Source organism: Erithacus rubecula (genome assembly GCF_903797595.1).
Source record: "Erithacus rubecula genome assembly, chromosome: 22".
Taxonomy (NCBI): domain Eukaryota; kingdom Metazoa; phylum Chordata; class Aves; order Passeriformes; family Muscicapidae; genus Erithacus; species Erithacus rubecula.
In genome coordinates this window covers 10,467,242-10,485,245 of record NC_136674.1, presented here as the reverse complement: position 1 = coordinate 10,485,245, position 18,004 = coordinate 10,467,242, and the positions used below count along the sequence as shown (strand labels likewise).

Genomic DNA, 18,004 nt, shown 5'->3' with positions numbered 1-18,004 from the left:
GCCCAGAGTAGCTGTGACTGCCCCATCCCTGGAAGTTATTCAGGCCAGGCTGGATAAGGTTTGGAGCAGCTTGGGACAGTGGAAGGTATCCCTTCCCATGGCAAGGGGTGGAACAGGTGTGTTGGAAATTATACAAGTCCTAAAATTTTACACTAACTTTAGTCAGGGGTTTTGTTCATCTTTGCCCTTGGGGAAGGGAATGGAAGTTGCTTTTCAAGAGCAGGTTTCCTGGGCAAGGCGTGATGAACTTAACATCTCAGTGTTGGAGCCGCCAGAGGATGCACAAGAGATAAACGAGCATTAGGGAACAGGAATTCCTGAACATCCTCCCTGGTGTGTTGGAGATACCTGGTCTGGGAAAAGATCATAAGAGAAGGATGAGGACCTGATTAGCATTGAAAGTTAAGGGATCACTAACCAATAGAAAACCAAATACTAAGAACTGTGTAACTTGGGACCACTAAACATTGAACCAATGAATTTCTCTGGGTTTTGACTGTATGAGTATGTGAAAAATCTAGAAAGGAGACATGTATGATGCAATGATTTTCTTTGCACAACCCAGGCGATGTGCAGATGAAATTACTTCTGTTGCACATCCTGGCCAGAATAAAATAATGCTTGAGTTCTCTAATACTAAAAATTGTTGGAAAGGTTTTGTTTTTCCTGCTGTTTCGGTGACAGGATGAGTTTTAAGGTTTCTTTCAACTCAAACTATTCTGGGATTCTCTCAACTTGGTGAATTGCTGACTCTTATAATTTTGACCAGGGCTACCATCCTACTCTAGAGGCAAATTTTTCACTCAGTTGGAACATTTCTGCAATATTGGGAGAAATTGTTTTTGTTTTTTTGTTTTTTTTTTTTTTTTTTTTTTTTTTTTTGTGAAGAGACTGCCTCAGATATGGCAAATGGGCTGTGCTTGAGTTGTGCCAGCTGGGTTCCTGCATCCTTAAAAGCAGATCATAACAAATCAGTGACTTGGCTCCAGGTGGGGAGGAACTGTGCAAAGCACTGCTGGGGTAATGGGGCAATCTGGGAACAGCTGTTTAGGATGTGGGCTGTCAGGAGCTCTTGTATAAGCAATTCTCCCACTCTATTTTGTGGCTTTTCAGCTGAAATAATTGCCATACCAGGACCCTCCTGGAGCTGCCCAGCAGGATGTGTGAAAGGCTGTTTGTATCACAGGTCTTCCCAGTCCCTGTGCTTTGATATCAAATCCCAGTTGATGGAAAATGGCCTGCACAGAGCAGCAAGGCCATTCCTCCCACTGTGACTTGTCTCAACTGTCTGTCTGCATTCTCCTTAATGTACTATCTGGAAACCTGCCTCCTTCCTTGGGGCTGCTCCCAGGGGAGGTTTAATGGGTTTGATTCATCCACTATTGCAGTGAGGTGATTAATAATTGAAGAAATTGCATCACTGCTGAATATAGATGGAGGAAAGGAAGAGCAAAGGAGGACACTGGACAAAGGACCTTGTGATCTGGAACACTCCCACCCTCCACCTTGCTAGGAACATCCTGCTCCTGGAGCTCATGGCAAGGGACCACTAGGCTGAGGCCTGGTGTAGCTGGTCTCTCCTGCTGAAGAGCAGAGTCACATGCCCTTCTTCCTAGCCAGGGCTCAGTGCCCACTTTGGCACCTGGGCAGGAGTAGAGGAAGGTGCTTGGATGTGAGACAGAACAGGCTGTTTCTACTGGCTGCTCCTGCCTCCCCCAGGAAGGGGCTGTAGCAGAATGGAACTGGGATCCAGCCCATGGCTGCTAGGCAGACCACCCTGGGCTGGAATGTACTGTGGGGCTCTGCAGGGATTTGAGGAGCTCCTGTCCAGTGGGAGAGAGTGCCTTGTTGTCAAGTAGTTGAGAGGGGAAGGCACAGAGCTGTTCCTGTGGAGCATCTGTTCCTCTGTCTCAGGTTCCATGGGGAGATGATGGGGAAGGGCTGAAAGTGAGCAGGTTGGAGGTAGAGCAGGGCATTGCTCTTCCTCCCCAGCAGGATCTTTTTGGAAGCCATGGCTGGGGTTCACCTGTTCTCACAGTGCTCTGTTCTCACTCCTGTCCAAGAGGCTGGACTGAAGGGTGATGGCAGACCCCCTCATGGGGGTGTCTGGCCTGTGGGGACAGACATTGTCTGGACATGGAGAGGATAATGTATGCCCTCTCTTTTTTCCTGCTCAGCAGTATGTGGCACACATCAAGTGCTGCTCAGGCCAGGCAGGTGGGGCTGGAGCTCATCCTTCTCCTGCTGCAGGGCTCTGTAGGGCAGTTCCTTCTTCCTGCTCCATGTCCACAGGACCCTAAAGGAGGTCTGCTCCCATTCTGTCAGGACACCCTTAACCCAAAGGGGAAGGATGAATGGCAGGAGAGGGGTCAGAAGGGACTGCAGGGGCTATGGGATGCTCTTTTGCAGGGGCTGGCAGCTAGAGTCTCTTTTCCCAATTCCTTCCCTAGCCAGAGCTGGAGAGTCCCAGGGTGCTGCTGCAACACTTACCACCTCCTGTGGCCTGGCCTGGGCTTGGGGAGAGCACAAATCCCCCTTGTTTCAGCAGGAAAATGGAATCACAGAGCTCCACAGTCCTTCCTCTGTTATCCTGCTGGCTGTGCTGGAGTGGGCTGGCACAAGGCTCTGTGCTAAAATCCTGCTCTTTCCCCCTTGGAGATGGGAAAAATGGATTCCAAATGGATCCCCTTCAATAGTCCCTTTACACATTTCAAGGCACACCATCCTGATCCCACCCAAGCAGACAAGATATTCCCAGGGCTATATCTCAAAAGAGCAGTGGCCATGTCAAGCTTTCCATAAACCCAATACTGCAGCCCCAGATGCAGCCCTGCCCTGGTGATGGGGTAATTTGCTCACACTATGGGATAAAAACAACTTCTGAGCCGAAGTGCCCACCTGCAGAGGGCAGGGTAGCAGTCCACACCCAGCAGGAGGATCCTTGGGGAGCAAAGATTATGCCAGGAGGAGCAGGCATGGGAGCATGGGGAGGATTTTTCATCTTTTGGTCCCATGTGTTGAATGCTTTGGGCTGCTATGTGGGGCAGTCCTGGTGCAGGACCTGGGAGAGCATTAGAGGCAGAGCAGCCTGGGATTGAGAGAGGGTCTTGGAAAGGACTGCTTGGCCAAGGTGCTTGAGGTCCATGGGGCCCTCACCTCTGTCCTGTCTAGGTCTCCTACTTGCCTAAGTGTTACAAGGAAGGCTGTAACCCCAAAACATCATCTGCTGCCTTTTCTGCACAGAAGCCTCTGCTTGCCCAAGAATTCAAAAGCAAAGCTGAAGAGGTTTCCAGATGGATCAGCAGGAGAAGACCTGAACTCCACAGGGATGCTGGGCTGCAGGAACAGCTGCCTAGGTGAGAAACCGGCTCACGAGCAGGACCTGGAGGTGGGAACTATTTTTGCCACTTGTTAGAGAGCTTCCCCTTGGCATGGCCAGCAGGTCCAGCTGGAGCACCCCACTGAGCTCAGGTCTCTTCAAGGCAAGACATGGCAAACCTAGTTTCACAGAATCAATTGATTGGAAAAGACCTCTGAGACCATCAAGTCCAGCCTATGACTGATCACCACCATGTCAATCGACCATGGCACTAAGGGTCAGATCCAGTCTTCCCTTAAACACCTCCAGGGATGATGCCTCCACCACTTCTCAGGGCAGCCCATTCCAATGTCTTATCACCCTTTCTGTGAATAAATTCTTCCTAATTCTTCCTTTATTTCTGTGTTGGGAGCTTTGACTGCCAGAGTGGGATCACTGAGGAAAGGCTTTCTATGTAAGACTTGGGGTGTGCAGCGTTGGGTGTGGGAGTCCTGTGCTCACTGTGGAGTAGTGTTGGGAGAGCACAAGGCAGGTACTGCAGCAGGGTATGGGGCATGGATCTTGAGATCCATTTTATCCCTGTCTTCCCCTTATGATACAGGAAACATTCTGGCCCTCTACAACTCCCTGTCTGGAGGGTGAGGCTACTTGGGGGTTCTATTCCTAGGGGACAAGTGACAGGACAAGGGGAAACGACTTCAAGTTGAACCAAGGGAGGTTCAGGTTGGATATTATGGAAAATTTCTTTACTGAAAGAGTGGTCAAATGTTGGAATGGGCTGCCCAAGGCAGTGATGGAGTTACAATCCCTGGAGGAATTTAACAGAAATAGAGATGTGATGCTTAGGGCCACGGTTAGTGGTGGCCTTGGCAGTGCTGTATTTAATGATGGTAGAAGTCTTTTCCAACTTGAATGACTCCATGATTTCTATGATTTCTGTGATTCCACATCCACCAGTGCTCTTGTCAAATGTTGTCAAATTCCTGCAACTCCATGGTATCTTGCAGATGTCCCCTGTACCTCCAGCTGATGACAACAGGTGGCAGAGTGTGCAAGGACAACGCAGTCGTCACTCTGGTGCTCAGCAGCCTCAGGTCCTGCCTGTTACCAAATGGTTTTATTTTCCTTTTTCTGAACCGTGGCTAAGTCTGTCATGCTGTGCTGCAGCTGCTGGACAAGCCCTGCTCAGCTTCAGGCCAGTGGCTGCTCACTGAGTGCATTGTTGGGGAAAGGTGTTGTGGCACAACACAACACAAAGGTGTTGTGGCAGAGGCATCATTTGGCTCTCCTGGCAAGTACCGCCACATTTCTGTGAGGGCCACATCCTAACATGGCATCCAGCTACCTCCTGCTCTTTAGACTCTTGGTCCCAAAGTAAAGCTTTTATAGGTGCCCCAAATTTGTCTTGGAAAATTGCATGGACTGCAGCAATGTATTTCTGCCTTGCTGTGTGCTTAGAAGATGTTGGAGTCTTTCTGCTGACATTTACTAAAAGTATTTATCTGGAGGCATATCCTGGTGTATAGATTTCAGACCAGAGATTCCTATGCAATTTCACAAGTTACTCTGTAAGCCCTGATGGTCCTGTTGGACCAGTTGTCCTGGGGAAACAAATATGAACAGTCCCAGAGGATGTAGACTAGGGATCCATCTACATCAGCCTTGATACCTCCAGATGTGCCCTCAGCAGGCCCCTTGAAGAGACAGATCATTATTTGTACTGCACCCTGGAGTGCACTCCCAGCCCCACAACCCACTCTCATTTTCCAAATCTTCTGAAGTGTATGGCTCTGAAATCCAAGCTCAGACTCAAGGAAACTTCCTTGTGTTCGCCATGTCCCTTGGCAAGGAGCTCTTCATGTGAAGAGCTGCCTCTTTCTGTTCCTTTTGAACCTGACTGACTCTTGCCCGCTCCAGTGAATAATCTGTAGATCCTGCTCTGGGACAGACAGTGACTATTCCCTTTGTCCCTCTTTCTAGGCCACTTATCATCTTGCAGACTTCAGTTTCCTTTTGGAAAGTCTCAATTCTTCTTGAACATGCTTCTCATCTGAGATCTTGCTTGGAGCTGCACCACCCTGGGATTTCTGGTCCCAGTCATTTTCTTTCTGTTTCCACTTGATTTGCTCAGTTAAACAGTTAAACCCAGTTTTCCACATTAGTGATCCTGCAGCTCCCAAGAGCACTGTGATAAAGTGATCCCCCAGATATGACTCCAGCCCAAGTGGTGGTGTGCTGGAGCAGGCTACCCTCAGAGCTGAGCAGAGGTTTCCTCCCACATCCTAAAACTGTCCTGGCGATGGATTCAAAGATACCCTGTGTGGTTTCTATCTATAGCTGAAGCACACCATAAGGCAGAGGTTTTACAGACTCCATAAATAGCCACTATTTAGATTGTATCATATGGAGGAGGTTTTAGGAATCAAAATATTTAGAGGCTTGCATTATTTGTCTTGGCAGGAAGGACCAGCCAAGACTGAAATACAGAATCTTTAAGGAAGGAACAAAGTTGAGGAAAGCAGTTAATAGAGGAAACAACAGAGATGTCAAAACCTCCAAGGATTCCTTTTGGTTGAATGGAAGCAGAAAATACATCACAGTGTATCTGAAAGGAGAGAGAATTCATTGACAATGAACTGAGGCACACTTATATTCCTGCTATAAAATACTGATTTTTCAAAACAAATCTTGACATTTTAATCAAACCTGTAGTTAAATGTTAGCGTGGAGGCTCCAGCTCATTCCCCAGTCTGTTCTCCTCCTCTCAGTTTTATTCTGGTCCCTGTGTGGAGATGTGTCAGAGCAGTGTAGGGCTGCTCTGAATGGGAATTTGTGCAAATTTGTTTCTGAATTTGCTGGTAGAAATGGAAGGAGCAGGGGATGGAAGTAGATGTTGGTGACACCTGATCTGAGAGGACTTTTCCAAGATTAATTATTCTGTGGTTCTGTGATCCTGTGACTCACACTGAGCAGTTTATTAGCACTGCTCAGAGAAGGCTGTGACAGGTTTAGTGGTCACCACTGATAATACCTGACTGTAAAAATGATGGAATCTCCTGACCTCCCTCCCGACTTCAGCTATAGCTTTATTATTTTCTTGGGAATAGATAAAATTGCAGTTGATGTCATTTGCAGTTTAGGTGAAGTTTGATTGACTTTAATTATTAGCATATGTAGAGGTGAGAAAACTAGTATGTATTTCTGTGTTAAGCAAAGTTCAACTTTCAATTTCCATCTAGATAATTCCTCTGGTGTAGTTCCCATTAGCTGCATTGTTTTCCATGGAGCCTGTCCACAAAACTGTTGTGCTGCACCACTTTTTGTTTTACATTTGCTTTGATTTCAACACAGAATTACTGCAGTGCCTCTGTGCTGCTCCATCCTTTGTTCCATGTCTCCCTTGGAGCAGCACACCAAGCTCCATCAGCTTTCCTGCTCCTAAGGTGTGCAGGCAGCTTGTCCCTGTCCTTGCACTCCTTCTTGCTGGGCTTTGGGTTTTGGTTTCCTCACATCTTCTTTGTCCCACTCTGTGAAGTGTTGGGGGGAGTGGATCCTTGATGTGGATCCTCATGCCTTTGGAGATACCAGGTTTCATCCTAATGTCTGAATGGGCTCTGGAACATAGGACAAGGCAAGTCATGGAGCAGGAAAGATCCTGCTCCTCAGCTGTTCAGAGCAGGGTATTCTGAGTCTTCTTCACAAGTAAAATCTCAGCCTTGATTCAGGCTGTCTCAACTGGCCCTCACTCTGGGAGTTTAATCTCTTAGCAGGATCTGTGATGAAAACAAGCCAATCCATAGAAAGAGCTTCAGAGAAGAGGATGGGTGTGCCAAACTGGGATTGGGCTGTGATGGCAGCAGAGAATCCATGGGCTGCATGGAGCCTGCCCACCTGCTGTGGGAAGGGGCAGGCATGTCCCTGCTAAGGAAATGTCTTTCCAGAAACCCAGCAACCTGCCCTGTGCTCCGAGGGCTCTGTGAGCAGACCCTCCTCAGCTGCCCGCTCCCCAGCCCTGCAGCTGCACCTCCCTGGCACCAAGGCCCATGTGTGGTCTCATCCAGGCTCAGTTTTGCTCATGCTTAGTAACAGAGTGTTGTAGTGAGAGAAAAAGCTTTGTGTAAAACAAAACCCCAACATGGCAGCAGCCTGCACACTCTAATCAATCTGGCTCAGTTCTCCATAGAGTTCAGTCTCCTGAGATGTGCTGATTATCTATCACATGCCCTAGAGCACTTGGGAGCCCCAGGCTTGCAATCTGCCCTTCCAGGGAAATATCTTCATTGGCCTTTGATTTCTTCTTCTGGTCCCTACAAGAAACCCCATTTTGGGTGGGGTTTTGTGATCATCCTCCTTCATAGAGGAGCAAGACCCCTTTTGTCGCTGGACCATCAGGAAAGGCAGCCTTCTCCTGTGGCTTTCCCATTGTGGCTGTGGTTGTCCAGCACCCAGACACATTTCCTAGCAACATGGAGACCTCGCTCTTCATTCAATCTCCTGATGCTTTGTCCTCAAACCTTTGCCTGGAAAACAGCAGAGCCCTTTTGGAGGGATGTAACATTTTGAACAGTTTTTCTGACAGTGCAGAGACACCATTCCCATCCCAAGCAATATGTGCTAAATCACACAATCTTTTCTCTGTGTGTGTTTGGCAGCTGGGACAATGACAGAGCAATGTCAGGAGGGTGGTAGTGCTACACTGCTGGAACCAAATGGCCACCTTTGTCAGCTTTGCTCTGCTAACATGGTCATGAGCTCCTAAAGTTCTCTGTAGGCATCAATGGCTGATTTCCATGTTCCTGAAGAACCGAGTACTATTTTAGCTGTCACTGGTATTTGGGAAGTTATGATGCAGCAGAACCACTTCCCTAAAGATTTGTTGCAAGGGATGTTCAAGGACAGAAGAGAAGCCCAGGCCTGGAATGGTACCATCCTTGACCCTCTGCTCTGCACATTTATGGACTGATGGCCTTCAGGGCCCCACAGAGGAAGCCCCCTTTTCAAGTGGGGTGGGTGAGTGGGCACATGAGTGGTGAGCCTGACTCTCAGACTTTCCCTGCTCCGGTTGCTGGGGCAGAGGTGAGATCTCCTCTTTGTCCATGACGCAGATGTTGTGGGAAACACAAGTGTGTGACAACCATGGTAATCCTCCATCCAGTGCTGTGACTTCTAGGCAAGAGGTCCACCAACTGATCTTCAGAATCACTCATTCTGAGTTTTCTACAGAGTCCTTAGGTCAGGAGAAATGAAATGACAGGTCATATCCTGTCCTCTGTGGTATCTTATCACCCATGGTATTGTAGCCTGTGCCATGTCAGGACACTGATCTCATCGGGGGTCTGGACAGTTTCCTCTGCAGGGCTCTGTGGTATCCTTGACACTGCACTTTTTCCATTGTGTCATGGCTTTCAGCAATGTTTCCATCACATTTCCGTCCTTGGTTGCTGTGTCCCTATATAAAGAGGGCTGAACGCAGGGATCCCACACCAGGCACAGCGAGGGACACTGCAACAGTCTATCCTCACTCCTGCAATTCATCTCCACCCAACAGTACCATGAAGACTTTCCCAGCAGCCCTTTCTCTACTTTTTGTGGTTGCCTTCTGCTACCAGACCTCCTCTTCTCCATGTGAGTCCAATTTCTCCTCTCCAAGGAGCTCTCTCCTCTTTCTGCCTGTTGTATAAGGTAATGCTTGGCAGCTCTCTCTTACCAGCACCTGCTGTGGAAAAGGAGAGGCCTGTCTTACCTTGGCTCCCTGAGGGGAAGATGGCTGTGGTGGGAGCCCACTATGGGAGCAGCACTTCCTCCAGTGGATCTTCTCGTCTTCTGACCCTTACTTCTCCTCACTGGCACTTTTCCTAGTCTGGTGTAATCAGAAAACTTCTCTTCCAGTTTCTCTCAACTTCTATGGTCCCTGCTGCGTTGAGTACATCACCAGAGCATTGCCTTTGAGCCGTGTGGTGAAGTATGAGCAGACAGGCAGCCACTGCTCCCCACCAGCTGTGATGTGAGTAGATCACCTTCCCTGCTTCTGGGGACTCTGTTTGTCCTGAGATTGTCAGGGAACCCCACATCATAGCTCATCCTGACATGGAAAGCACTGGGCAGGGCTCTCCCATGTGAGGAGAGCATATCAGAGGAACATCTAGCCTGGGAACATATCAGAGGGCAATCCCACATCCCAGGCAGCTAGTTTGTTGACCTCCCTATTAGACTTGAGCTGAAAGAGCTTTTGCTGGTCACCCCTCTCACCCCAGATAGTGGGCCTCAGCCAGGATGGGGTCTTCTCAGATGCAGAGATGCTGGGGACAAGTGGCTGAAGTGGCAGAGTAGGACACCTGTAAGGACATGGAGCCACCCCACCTCATTGCCCTAAGGCCATTTTGCAGCTTCTAGAGGTGTCTGGTTGGCTTCACTGGTGCTGTGGAGCAGGTGGTCCCACTTTCCTCTCTGTCTTCCTTTCCCTCTCCTCTCCTCACTGGATTTCCTTTTCCAGATTTACAACCATCAAGGACAAGCTCGTCTGTGCCAAACCTAATGACAAGTGGGTCCAGGACATAATGAATCAATTAAAGGGCAATGAGCACAGTGGATGAGCAATACCCTGCTCTCTCCAAGCATCACTTCTTCAAGGACCTGCTCTCATGGACACCTCTGAGACATATTCCATTTTCTCCTTGCCTGGGAATTTGGCAGGGTATTCAACTCAGTGTTTAGCTCTTTTATTGAAGGTTGTGCAAAGGCAGTTTTAATTTATTTGGCATTTTCAGTGAAACTTTTCATTTTCCTTTGTACTGAATGTGTTAAAGTTATTTTTGTATAATAAAAAGGAGCAAAACTTGCAACTTCTCCCAGTGGTTCTTGGGATGCTCCACAGAGAGCATGGGGTGCTTAGCAGTGGCTGGAAAGGGGTCAGGGCTGGCACTTGAGGATCTGTGGATGATGGAGTGACGCCTGGTTGTCCCCTGCCCCTCTGTACATGCATGGGAGAGCACTTCTCACCATCCCTGTCCCTGTTGCCCCAGCACATGCCCAAATTCCCGGCTCTCTGCGTTGCGTGTGTGTCACGGGGGATGTTCTGGCACAACTGTTGGTGTGGAAAGGGGTCCTGACCTCGGCCAACATCTCTGGGCAGCGGGCAGGTGCCACAGGGGCTCCACGGGCGGCGCTCAGCCAACAGCAGTGTTATCCCATGTGCAGCACCGTGCCGGCCCGGGGCTGTGTCCGGCCCGGGGCTGTGTCCGGCCCAGGCTGTGTCCGGCCCGGGCTGTCTCCGGCCCGGGCTGTGTCCGGCCCGGGCTGTCTCCGGCCCGGATGTTTCGGGCGCGTGCTGCTGTGCGCCGCTGTCCCCGCGGGCGTTCCCCGCGGCCGTGCCCGCCGGGCTGGAGGCAGTGCCAGCCTTGGGCTGGCCGCAGCTGTCCCGGCCGGTGCCAGCTCCTCCTCCCAGCCGCCCGGAGGCTCAGTGGCCCGCGCTAGCCGGCAGCAAGGCCGGCTCGCCCCGCAGCCTTTCAGGGCACTGCCGCTCCTTGCTCGCCGTGGGGCCGTGCCAGCCGTGACCTCCCGCGAGCCCTTCGCCGGCTGACGAGGGGCGAGCGCAGTGCCCGTCGCGGCCGGCGGGCCCCATGGCGCTGGCAGGTGCCCTGGAGCGGCTGCAGGAGGAGGCCATCTGCCCCATCTGCCTGGAGTACATGAGCGAGCCGGTCAGCATCGACTGCGGCCACAACTTCTGCCGGGGCTGCATCGCCAAGCACTGCCAGGACAAGGGGCTGTGGGCCGACGGGCCCTTCTCCTGCCCGCAGTGCCGGGCCTCCTGCCACCGCAGCGGCTTCCGACCCAACCGGCAGCTGGCCAACATCGTGGAGAGCATCCGTCTGCTGGGGCTGCGGGGCGCCCCGGGGCCCGAGCCGGAGCTGGGCACCCCCCTGTGCCCCCAGCACGAGGAGCGCCTGAAGCTGTTCTGCGAGGAGGACGAGGAGCCCATCTGCGTGGTGTGTCGAGAGTCCCTGCTCCACCGCCCGCACACCGTCTACCCCATCGAGGAGGCTGCGCACGTCTACAAGGTAGGGCAGGCTGAGGCACCGCGCCCCTGTCCTGCCTCGAGGCTCTGGCACGGGGGAGTGCGGCCGCCGGGACCCCCCCGTGCCCAGTGGCATCGCTGGGACAGGAAAAGAAGGGGTGGCGCTGATGGTGGCGACCCCCTCCCCTCCCTCCTCCCCCAGCTGCCCCCCAGCCGCCCTCGCTGCAGGGATAAGGCTGGACCCACCTATCTTCCAAATCGTTGGTTTGGAACCCGGGCTCACCCCGTCCATCCCTCTCAGGGAGGCAGCCTGGCTCCCTGCCCATTCACACCCCCTGCGGACGCTGAGCCGATGGGTCCCTGAGGACGTTTTGCCCCGGTGGAGGGAAGCTGGCACCCAAACCTCACATCCCAGCTATGATCCTGGCAGTGCTAGCATTCACCCTTCACCTCAGCATTGAAAAAGGGCTGTCACTTTGGTCTCCAGAACCTTAATAGTGAGCAAAACCGCAGGGGAAGCCTGAGGAGCATGGGGAGGGTTAACACTGCGAGCAGAGTGAAGAGCACAGCTGCTTGGTTTGGGTGCCAGTGCTGGCACTGCCTGGCGCCGGGTCAGTGTCTTCCCCCAGGCACAGGGGACCCAGCCAACCTGCAGTGCTCAGCGAGTGCTTGTTGGGGTGAGCTGAGCCCATTTTTCCTCTTTCCAGGTCAAACTTCAGAAATCCCTGGAGAATCTTTTGAAGGAAGTGGAGGAAGTGAAGAAGCGTGAGTCAGCAGAAAGGATGAAAACCCAAGAGTGCAAGGCAGGTGCCTGTCTTAATTCTTAAAGAATGAGCTTCAGAGATATCAGCATTTTATGAAAAGCCACCCTGAATGGTCTTGTCTGGGGACACAGATTTATCATTGTCTCCAGGTTGTGTTCGTATGTCCTGCTGTCACATGCAGGAACAATGCTGGAAGCCAGGCTCAGTGTGTGTGTGTCTCCATAAAAAGGTTTGCAAGGAGCAGCATGCCAGATTCCCTGGAATCATGAGGACTTTATGCTGGTTAAATAAATAGACATGTGCTATTTTTTATTGCCTTTTGTTTTACAACATATGCTTGAGTTCCAAGTTAGGTGTGAGCTGCGTGGTGAGCTCCACTCTACAGCAACAGGAACCAGAAATGTTTTTGTAAGAACAAAAAAAGCTGAATTCCTGCACATCTGCCTGACTCCAGACACTTCTGGGAAGAGCAGACACCAGCAAACAGCTGCATTTCAAGTCCCTTGGGGTGAAAGCTGGAAAGTAAAAGTAACTGCAGAAAAGGAAATGAAACTGTTGGATGAGTTACCCAGCCCTGAATTTGAGTAAATAATTAATCAGCTCAGCAGGGAAAACAGGTTTTCCTCTGAACTCCCCTAGTTTGTTGCTCAGCTCCCTTGCCTGTGGCAGTCCAGACAAGTGGTGATGGGTTTTGAGGATGTCCCTGTGAGCCCTCTGTCCCCATTGGGGCAGAGGGACAGAGATTGAGAGAGCTGTGTCACTGTCCTCCCAACCGCCTGAGTCAAGGCTCAGGGTTGTGGCTCAGCTGCCTCCAGCTTCCTCTGGTTGTGCTTTTATAGCAAAAAGAGCAAGAAGTCCTGTGTGAATGGTGAGGGGAAGAGGCTATCCTGGCTTATCAAGTCCTCATGACTCAGGTCCAAGGAACGCTGTACTTGGATGGCAAAAAAAATGGAGTTCAATTTCCATTCCTTTATCTTCATTCTGAGGTTTCCTGGCCCAGGCTTACTGCAGAGTGTCTTTCCACAGCTTCAGGTTTCCAGCCAGTTTTTAGGGATGAGGTGAAAAACCCTAAAGCACTGGCAGACCCTGCCAATCACTGGCTCTTCTCCTCCTCACCTGGGGAGCCTCCTGGTCTGCTTTTCCATCCCTCCACAGCCCCAGGGCTTCTTTACATGGCAGATAGAGACAGGATGTGAGGGAACCATCTTCAACTAAAAGAGGGGAGATTTATATTAGATACAATGAAGAAATTTCTCCCTGTGAGGGTGCTGAGGCCCTGGCAGGTTGCCCAAAGATGCTTTGGCTGCCCCATCCCTGGATGGATGTTCCATCCTTACTCCGGGATTGGGCTTGGAGCAACCTGGTCTAGTGGATGGTGTCCCTGCCCATGGCAGGGGGTGGAAGCAAATGATCTCTAAGATCCCTTCAACTGAAACCATTCCATGATTTTATGATTTTTCTACCTCTTGCCCTTTACTGGGAATTTTTCCAGCTTGTCCACCTGTCCAAGCAGTTTATTAGCCTGAATGTGGCTGAAGGTATGAGTCATAATAAAAACTTACCCAACACCTGAGGGCACCTCCTTTCAGCCCAACATCCAGCTGAGCAGAAGTGCCCCAGGCAAAGTCCTGCTGCTGGTAAACTAAAGATGTGGAGTGGCAGCTCCAGTGAGGTGGAAGCACAAGTTTGTCTCCATCTGGTTTTTAAATTCATGCACTTACCACAGAAGTGTGGTGTTTTCCCAGGGCCTGATGCCAGGCATGGATGCTGGAGCATCCAGCTCTGTCTCAGCTGCCTGGGTAATGTTCACCCCATGAATCTTCTTCTCCCAAGGAGACAGTAAAGAAAAAACGGGAGAGGATTGTAAGTGAGTTTGGGAAGCTGCATCGGCTGCTGGCTGATGAGGAGAAGCTACTGCTCCAGAAGCTGGAGGAGGAAGAGAAGCAGATTCTGCTGCTGATCAATGAAAACCTGGCCAGGCTGGTGGAGGAGAAGTGCTTGCTGGAGGAGCTGATCCTGGAGATAAAGGAGAAGAGCCAGCAGCCAGCTGATGGGCTGCTCAAGGTCAGGCTTTGCCACCTGCACCACTAACTCAGCCCTTGTTGCCTTTGTCACCTGAGGTGACAAAGGAGGGGGTGACTTGGCCCACACAAACTCAGAGTAGTTTTTGTCTTCTTCTAGGACATGAAAAGCATCCTGAGCAGGTGGGTGATTTTTCCTGGTAGGTGCCATGACTAATCCTGGTAGGTACCCATCATGATTTCTGGCAGGTACCCATGGTTATTCCTTGTTCCTCTTACTGTCCCAGCTCCTCCAGGCTTTGAGGCAGATGTTTGTATCTGTTCCACAACAGCCACCCCATCCTCCTGCCCAACATCTGCTTTGGTCCTCCTGGGGTAGACACAGGAGGGACTATGACAGTCTCTCAGAGGTTCCATCCTCTTTCTCCAGAGGCTCAGAGCCAAGGTCTTGCCTGGCTTGTGACATGTGAGTTGTGTCCCCTCCTAAGGGATGTGCTGCCCAGTGGCTTTGTTCCTTCCCTCCCCAGGCCTGGCAGGTCTGCTCACTGTATTGTTTAACTCTGATCTTATTTGGATTGCCAATATGCAAGTAATACCTGGTGTTCTTCTCAGATAGAGCTCCAGGGAGGCAGTGGATTTATGGAGCCAACAAAAGGGCATTAACACCCCTCCTGGCCAGAGAGGGGCCATGGCACAGACTCTGGATACAGCCCATAAGCATCCTTCTCTTCTTCAGGTGTGAAGGGGTAAAATTCCAATCCCTCATGGCTGTGTCCGTGACCCTGAAGGAAAACTACAGCATTCCTGAGCGCTGCCTGGGCATGAGGGACATGCTGAAGAAGTTCAAAGGTGAAGGGGCAGCTCCTGGCACATTTGGGCTCTGGTTGGGACATAGGGAGATTTTTCCAACAAGCTTTGTCTAGCTGCTCCCAGTGTGTGCACTAATGAGTTCAGGTTGGTTTCATGGTGGGAAGACCTTTGTCGTTGTCTTGGATGGATTGTGAGGCGACCCTGAAGCCTAAAACGTCCCTCGGAGGTTTCAAGTTGTGTTGCCCATGACCTAATGCTTTCAGTATTGGCTCTTTCTGAAGGTGTGGAACTCCCCTCATTCTGCCCTGGCTCTGCAGCCTGACACCAAATATTTTTATGTGGCTGATTTTCTGTATTGCACTTCCCCACTGGCTGGCAGTGCTGGGAGCTGTGCAAAACCAAAAAAAATTGTGGGATGTGGGACAGTTTGGGAGAGCTCAGCATCCAGGCCACAGGCACCTTGTGCATCCTTCCATCCCTCTCTCTCTGCAGTGGATGTGATCCTGGACCCAGAGACGGCGCACCCAGAACTCACTGTGTCCGAGGACCTCAAGAGCGTCCGACGTGGGAGCAGGAAGCTGCTCCTGTCCCTCTTTGACAACCCCAAGAGGTTCAGCAGCGCCCCGATGGTGCTGGGCACTCCGGGCTTCTCCTCGGGCCGCCACTACTGGGAGGTGCAGGTGGGAGACAAGCCTGAGTGGGGCCTGGGGCTGTGCCGGGAGGCTGCTGGCAGGAAAGGCTCCGTGCTGTTCTGCCCCAGCAATGGGTACTGGGTGCTGCGGCTGCAGAGCGGGGGCACCTACGAGGCCCTGAGTGCGCCCGTCTCGCCCCTGGCGCTGAGCGTCCGGCCCCGGCGCGTCGGCGTCTTCCTGGACTATGAGGCGGGGGAGATCTCCTTCTACAACGTCAGCGACCGCTCCCACATCTACACCTTCACTGACAAGTTCTCGGGCAACCTCCGGCCTCTCTTTTTCCTGGGTGCCTTTTTGGGGGGCAGAAATGCAGAACCCTTGGTGATCTCCTGGGTCAGGGATCCACAGGGGACTGGATGCATCATCCTGTGAGAGTGGCTGCCCTGGATTGTCACTGGTGGGCAGAGAGCTGGGAGCCCAACCGGCTTCTCCCCGTGAGTGGGGCAGCACTAGGGAAAAACCTCTGTGCTCTGGTGAGTGTCCTGGCAGGATTCTCACACGGTTCTGGCTGCTGGGGTGACCTGCTTTGTGTGACAACTCCTGTGTGCCAAGTGTTGGGAAGGCACTTTGAAGCAGGGATGTGCCACTAGTAGGGACAGGGGAGTATCCTGGTCACTGATGCTCATCTCATGGGCTGCTGGAACAGGTTATGTGCCCAGCCTGCCGTGTAGTGCCGACTTTGGTGTGAATTGTACTGGAATAAGGCAATAAAGGCTTGATTTGGGGAGCCTTGTGTGGTTAATAGTGTGGGTTTATAGTGCTGCTACTCCAAAATATCTCAGAAGGCAAAAGGTGCTGCTGAACCTGAATCTTTCCAGCCCAGAGAGGGTCCTTGAGAGATCCCACAGAGGCACCTGTGGGACACAGCAGCACTCTCCAGGCAGAGATTTGCAAGTGGCAGCTGCCTGTGTGGTGCCTTCACCCCAGCCTTGTGGTATGGGGACATTTGTGTGGGTGGTCCCTGGGCTGCTGTCTCTGGTCCCCTGGTCAGGTGATCCCCTCCAGGTCTATCAGCTCCAGCCCTTCCGACCCCCCTCAAAACCCCATGGGTGGGAAACCTCCAAGTATGGGGAGCTGTCCACCACAGGGCAGGGATACTTCAGGGCTGCAAGACTCAGGGAAAGAAAAATAGCCCAAACTTTGTCTCCAATGTTCACCTTTGGTCTGTCCATCTCCTGGGACATCCCTTCTCCTCCAGACTGCCTTGCTGCCCCAAGGCTCTTGCCTTGAATGGGCTGCCAGCGTGTGAACAAAGGAAAAGCTCATCTGAACCTGAATTGGGCCATGGTCTCTTTGCACAGGGCCAGGAGGCAGGAGACGCTGCCCTGGGTGCACAAAACAGCCCCGTGGTACCTGGGCTGCAAGCAGTGCCACCAACCCTGGACTGCCATCTGGAGTGGCTGTGCATCATGTCCTTCAGGCAGAAATCAAGAAGCTGCTCAATGGGAAGGCTGATTCAGTGCAAATAAAATGAGATTTGGTAAAACAGTCTGAAATGCTCAGCACAATTTATCATAGAGTCCCAGACTGGTTTGGGTTGGAAGGGACCTTAAAGCTCATCTCATTCCACCCCTGCCATGGGCAGGGACACCTTCTACTGTCCCAGGCTGCTCCCAGTCCCAGTGTCCATCCTGGCCTTGGACACTTCCAGGGATCCAGGGGAAGTCCCAGCTTTTCTGGGCACCCTGTGCCAGGACTTCCCCACCCTCACAGGGAAGGATTTTTTCCCAATATCCCATCTATCCCTGCTCTCTGGCAGTGGGAAGCCATTCCCCCTTGTCCTGTCACTCCATGCCCTTGTAAACTGTGTCTCTCCAATTCTCTGGGGATATGCTGGATGATGTTTAGGAGTCTTCTAGTGAAAAAACAGCTGGACTTGGAGAGCAGTTTCTTTTGTCTGAGTTTTGCTGTGTTTTGGGGAGTCCCACAATCCTTCAGGATCTTTCTTTTAGAGGCTGCACAACAGAGAGAACAGACTAGTGAGACCAGCTCAATCACAGCTTTGCCATATCACAGGGAGGAGAAGGGGGCTAGGTCTCAGTGGACCCTGCAGTGCACTGACACCCTGGAGATACTAAATGGAGATTGTGATGTTACATCCACTCAGTAGAGAGGGAGTTTATGGAGCCTGAGGAGATAAGAAAGGACATGAACTTTGAGGCTTCTGCTGAAAGCAGAGGCAGTTTGGTTAAGGAAGTGATGAGGACAGCCACGGAAACCTGTTGTGCAGGGAAGGAACCAGGTTAAATGTCACTGAACCAGGGTGGGAGGAGGTGTTGGAATAGAAACTGTCCAGAGCAATCTGATCCTGGCCAGTGACAGACGAGTGGCACTTGTTGCAGTGCGGAGGGGGTGAAGTGTTTCTAGAAGAAGCAGAAGGAAGT

The 18,004-nt window shown here is 51.6% G+C and overlaps 1 protein-coding gene and 1 long non-coding RNA gene across 2 annotated transcripts; both read left to right on the top strand.

Annotated features, from left to right (window-relative positions):
- The first annotated feature begins 7,548 nt into the window (after positions 1–7,548).
- On the top strand, positions 7,549–10,180 carry LOC306811269. Its single transcript, XR_013776640.1, has 3 exons — positions 7,549–8,944; positions 9,209–9,323; positions 9,813–10,180. It is a non-coding gene; the product is annotated as an uncharacterized lncRNA (long non-coding RNA).
- Positions 10,181–10,689: 509 nt separating this feature from the next.
- On the top strand, positions 10,690–16,347 carry TRIM50 (tripartite motif containing 50). Its single transcript, XM_079324779.1, has 6 exons — positions 10,690–11,376; positions 12,041–12,136; positions 13,931–14,161; positions 14,279–14,301; positions 14,855–14,967; positions 15,421–16,347. The coding sequence occupies exons 1-6, from the start codon at positions 10,939–10,941 to the stop codon at positions 15,990–15,992; spliced, it is 1,473 nt and encodes a 490-aa protein (XP_079180905.1). The 5' UTR covers positions 10,690–10,938; the 3' UTR covers positions 15,993–16,347.
- Positions 16,348–18,004: the final 1,657 nt, after the last annotated feature.

Excerpts from the sequence above, each read along its gene's own strand:
- TRIM50 (XM_079324779.1), top strand. The coding sequence starts at position 10,939 with ATGGCGCTGGCAGGTGCCCTGGAGCGGCTGCAGGAGGAGGCCATCTGC. Across the intron at positions 12,137-13,930 it reads TGAAAACCCAAGAGTGCAAG|GAGACAGTAAAGAAAAAACG; the intron begins GCAGGTGCCTGT and ends TCTTCTCCCAAG. Across the intron at positions 14,162-14,278 it reads CAGCTGATGGGCTGCTCAAG|GACATGAAAAGCATCCTGAG; the intron begins GTCAGGCTTTGC and ends GTCTTCTTCTAG.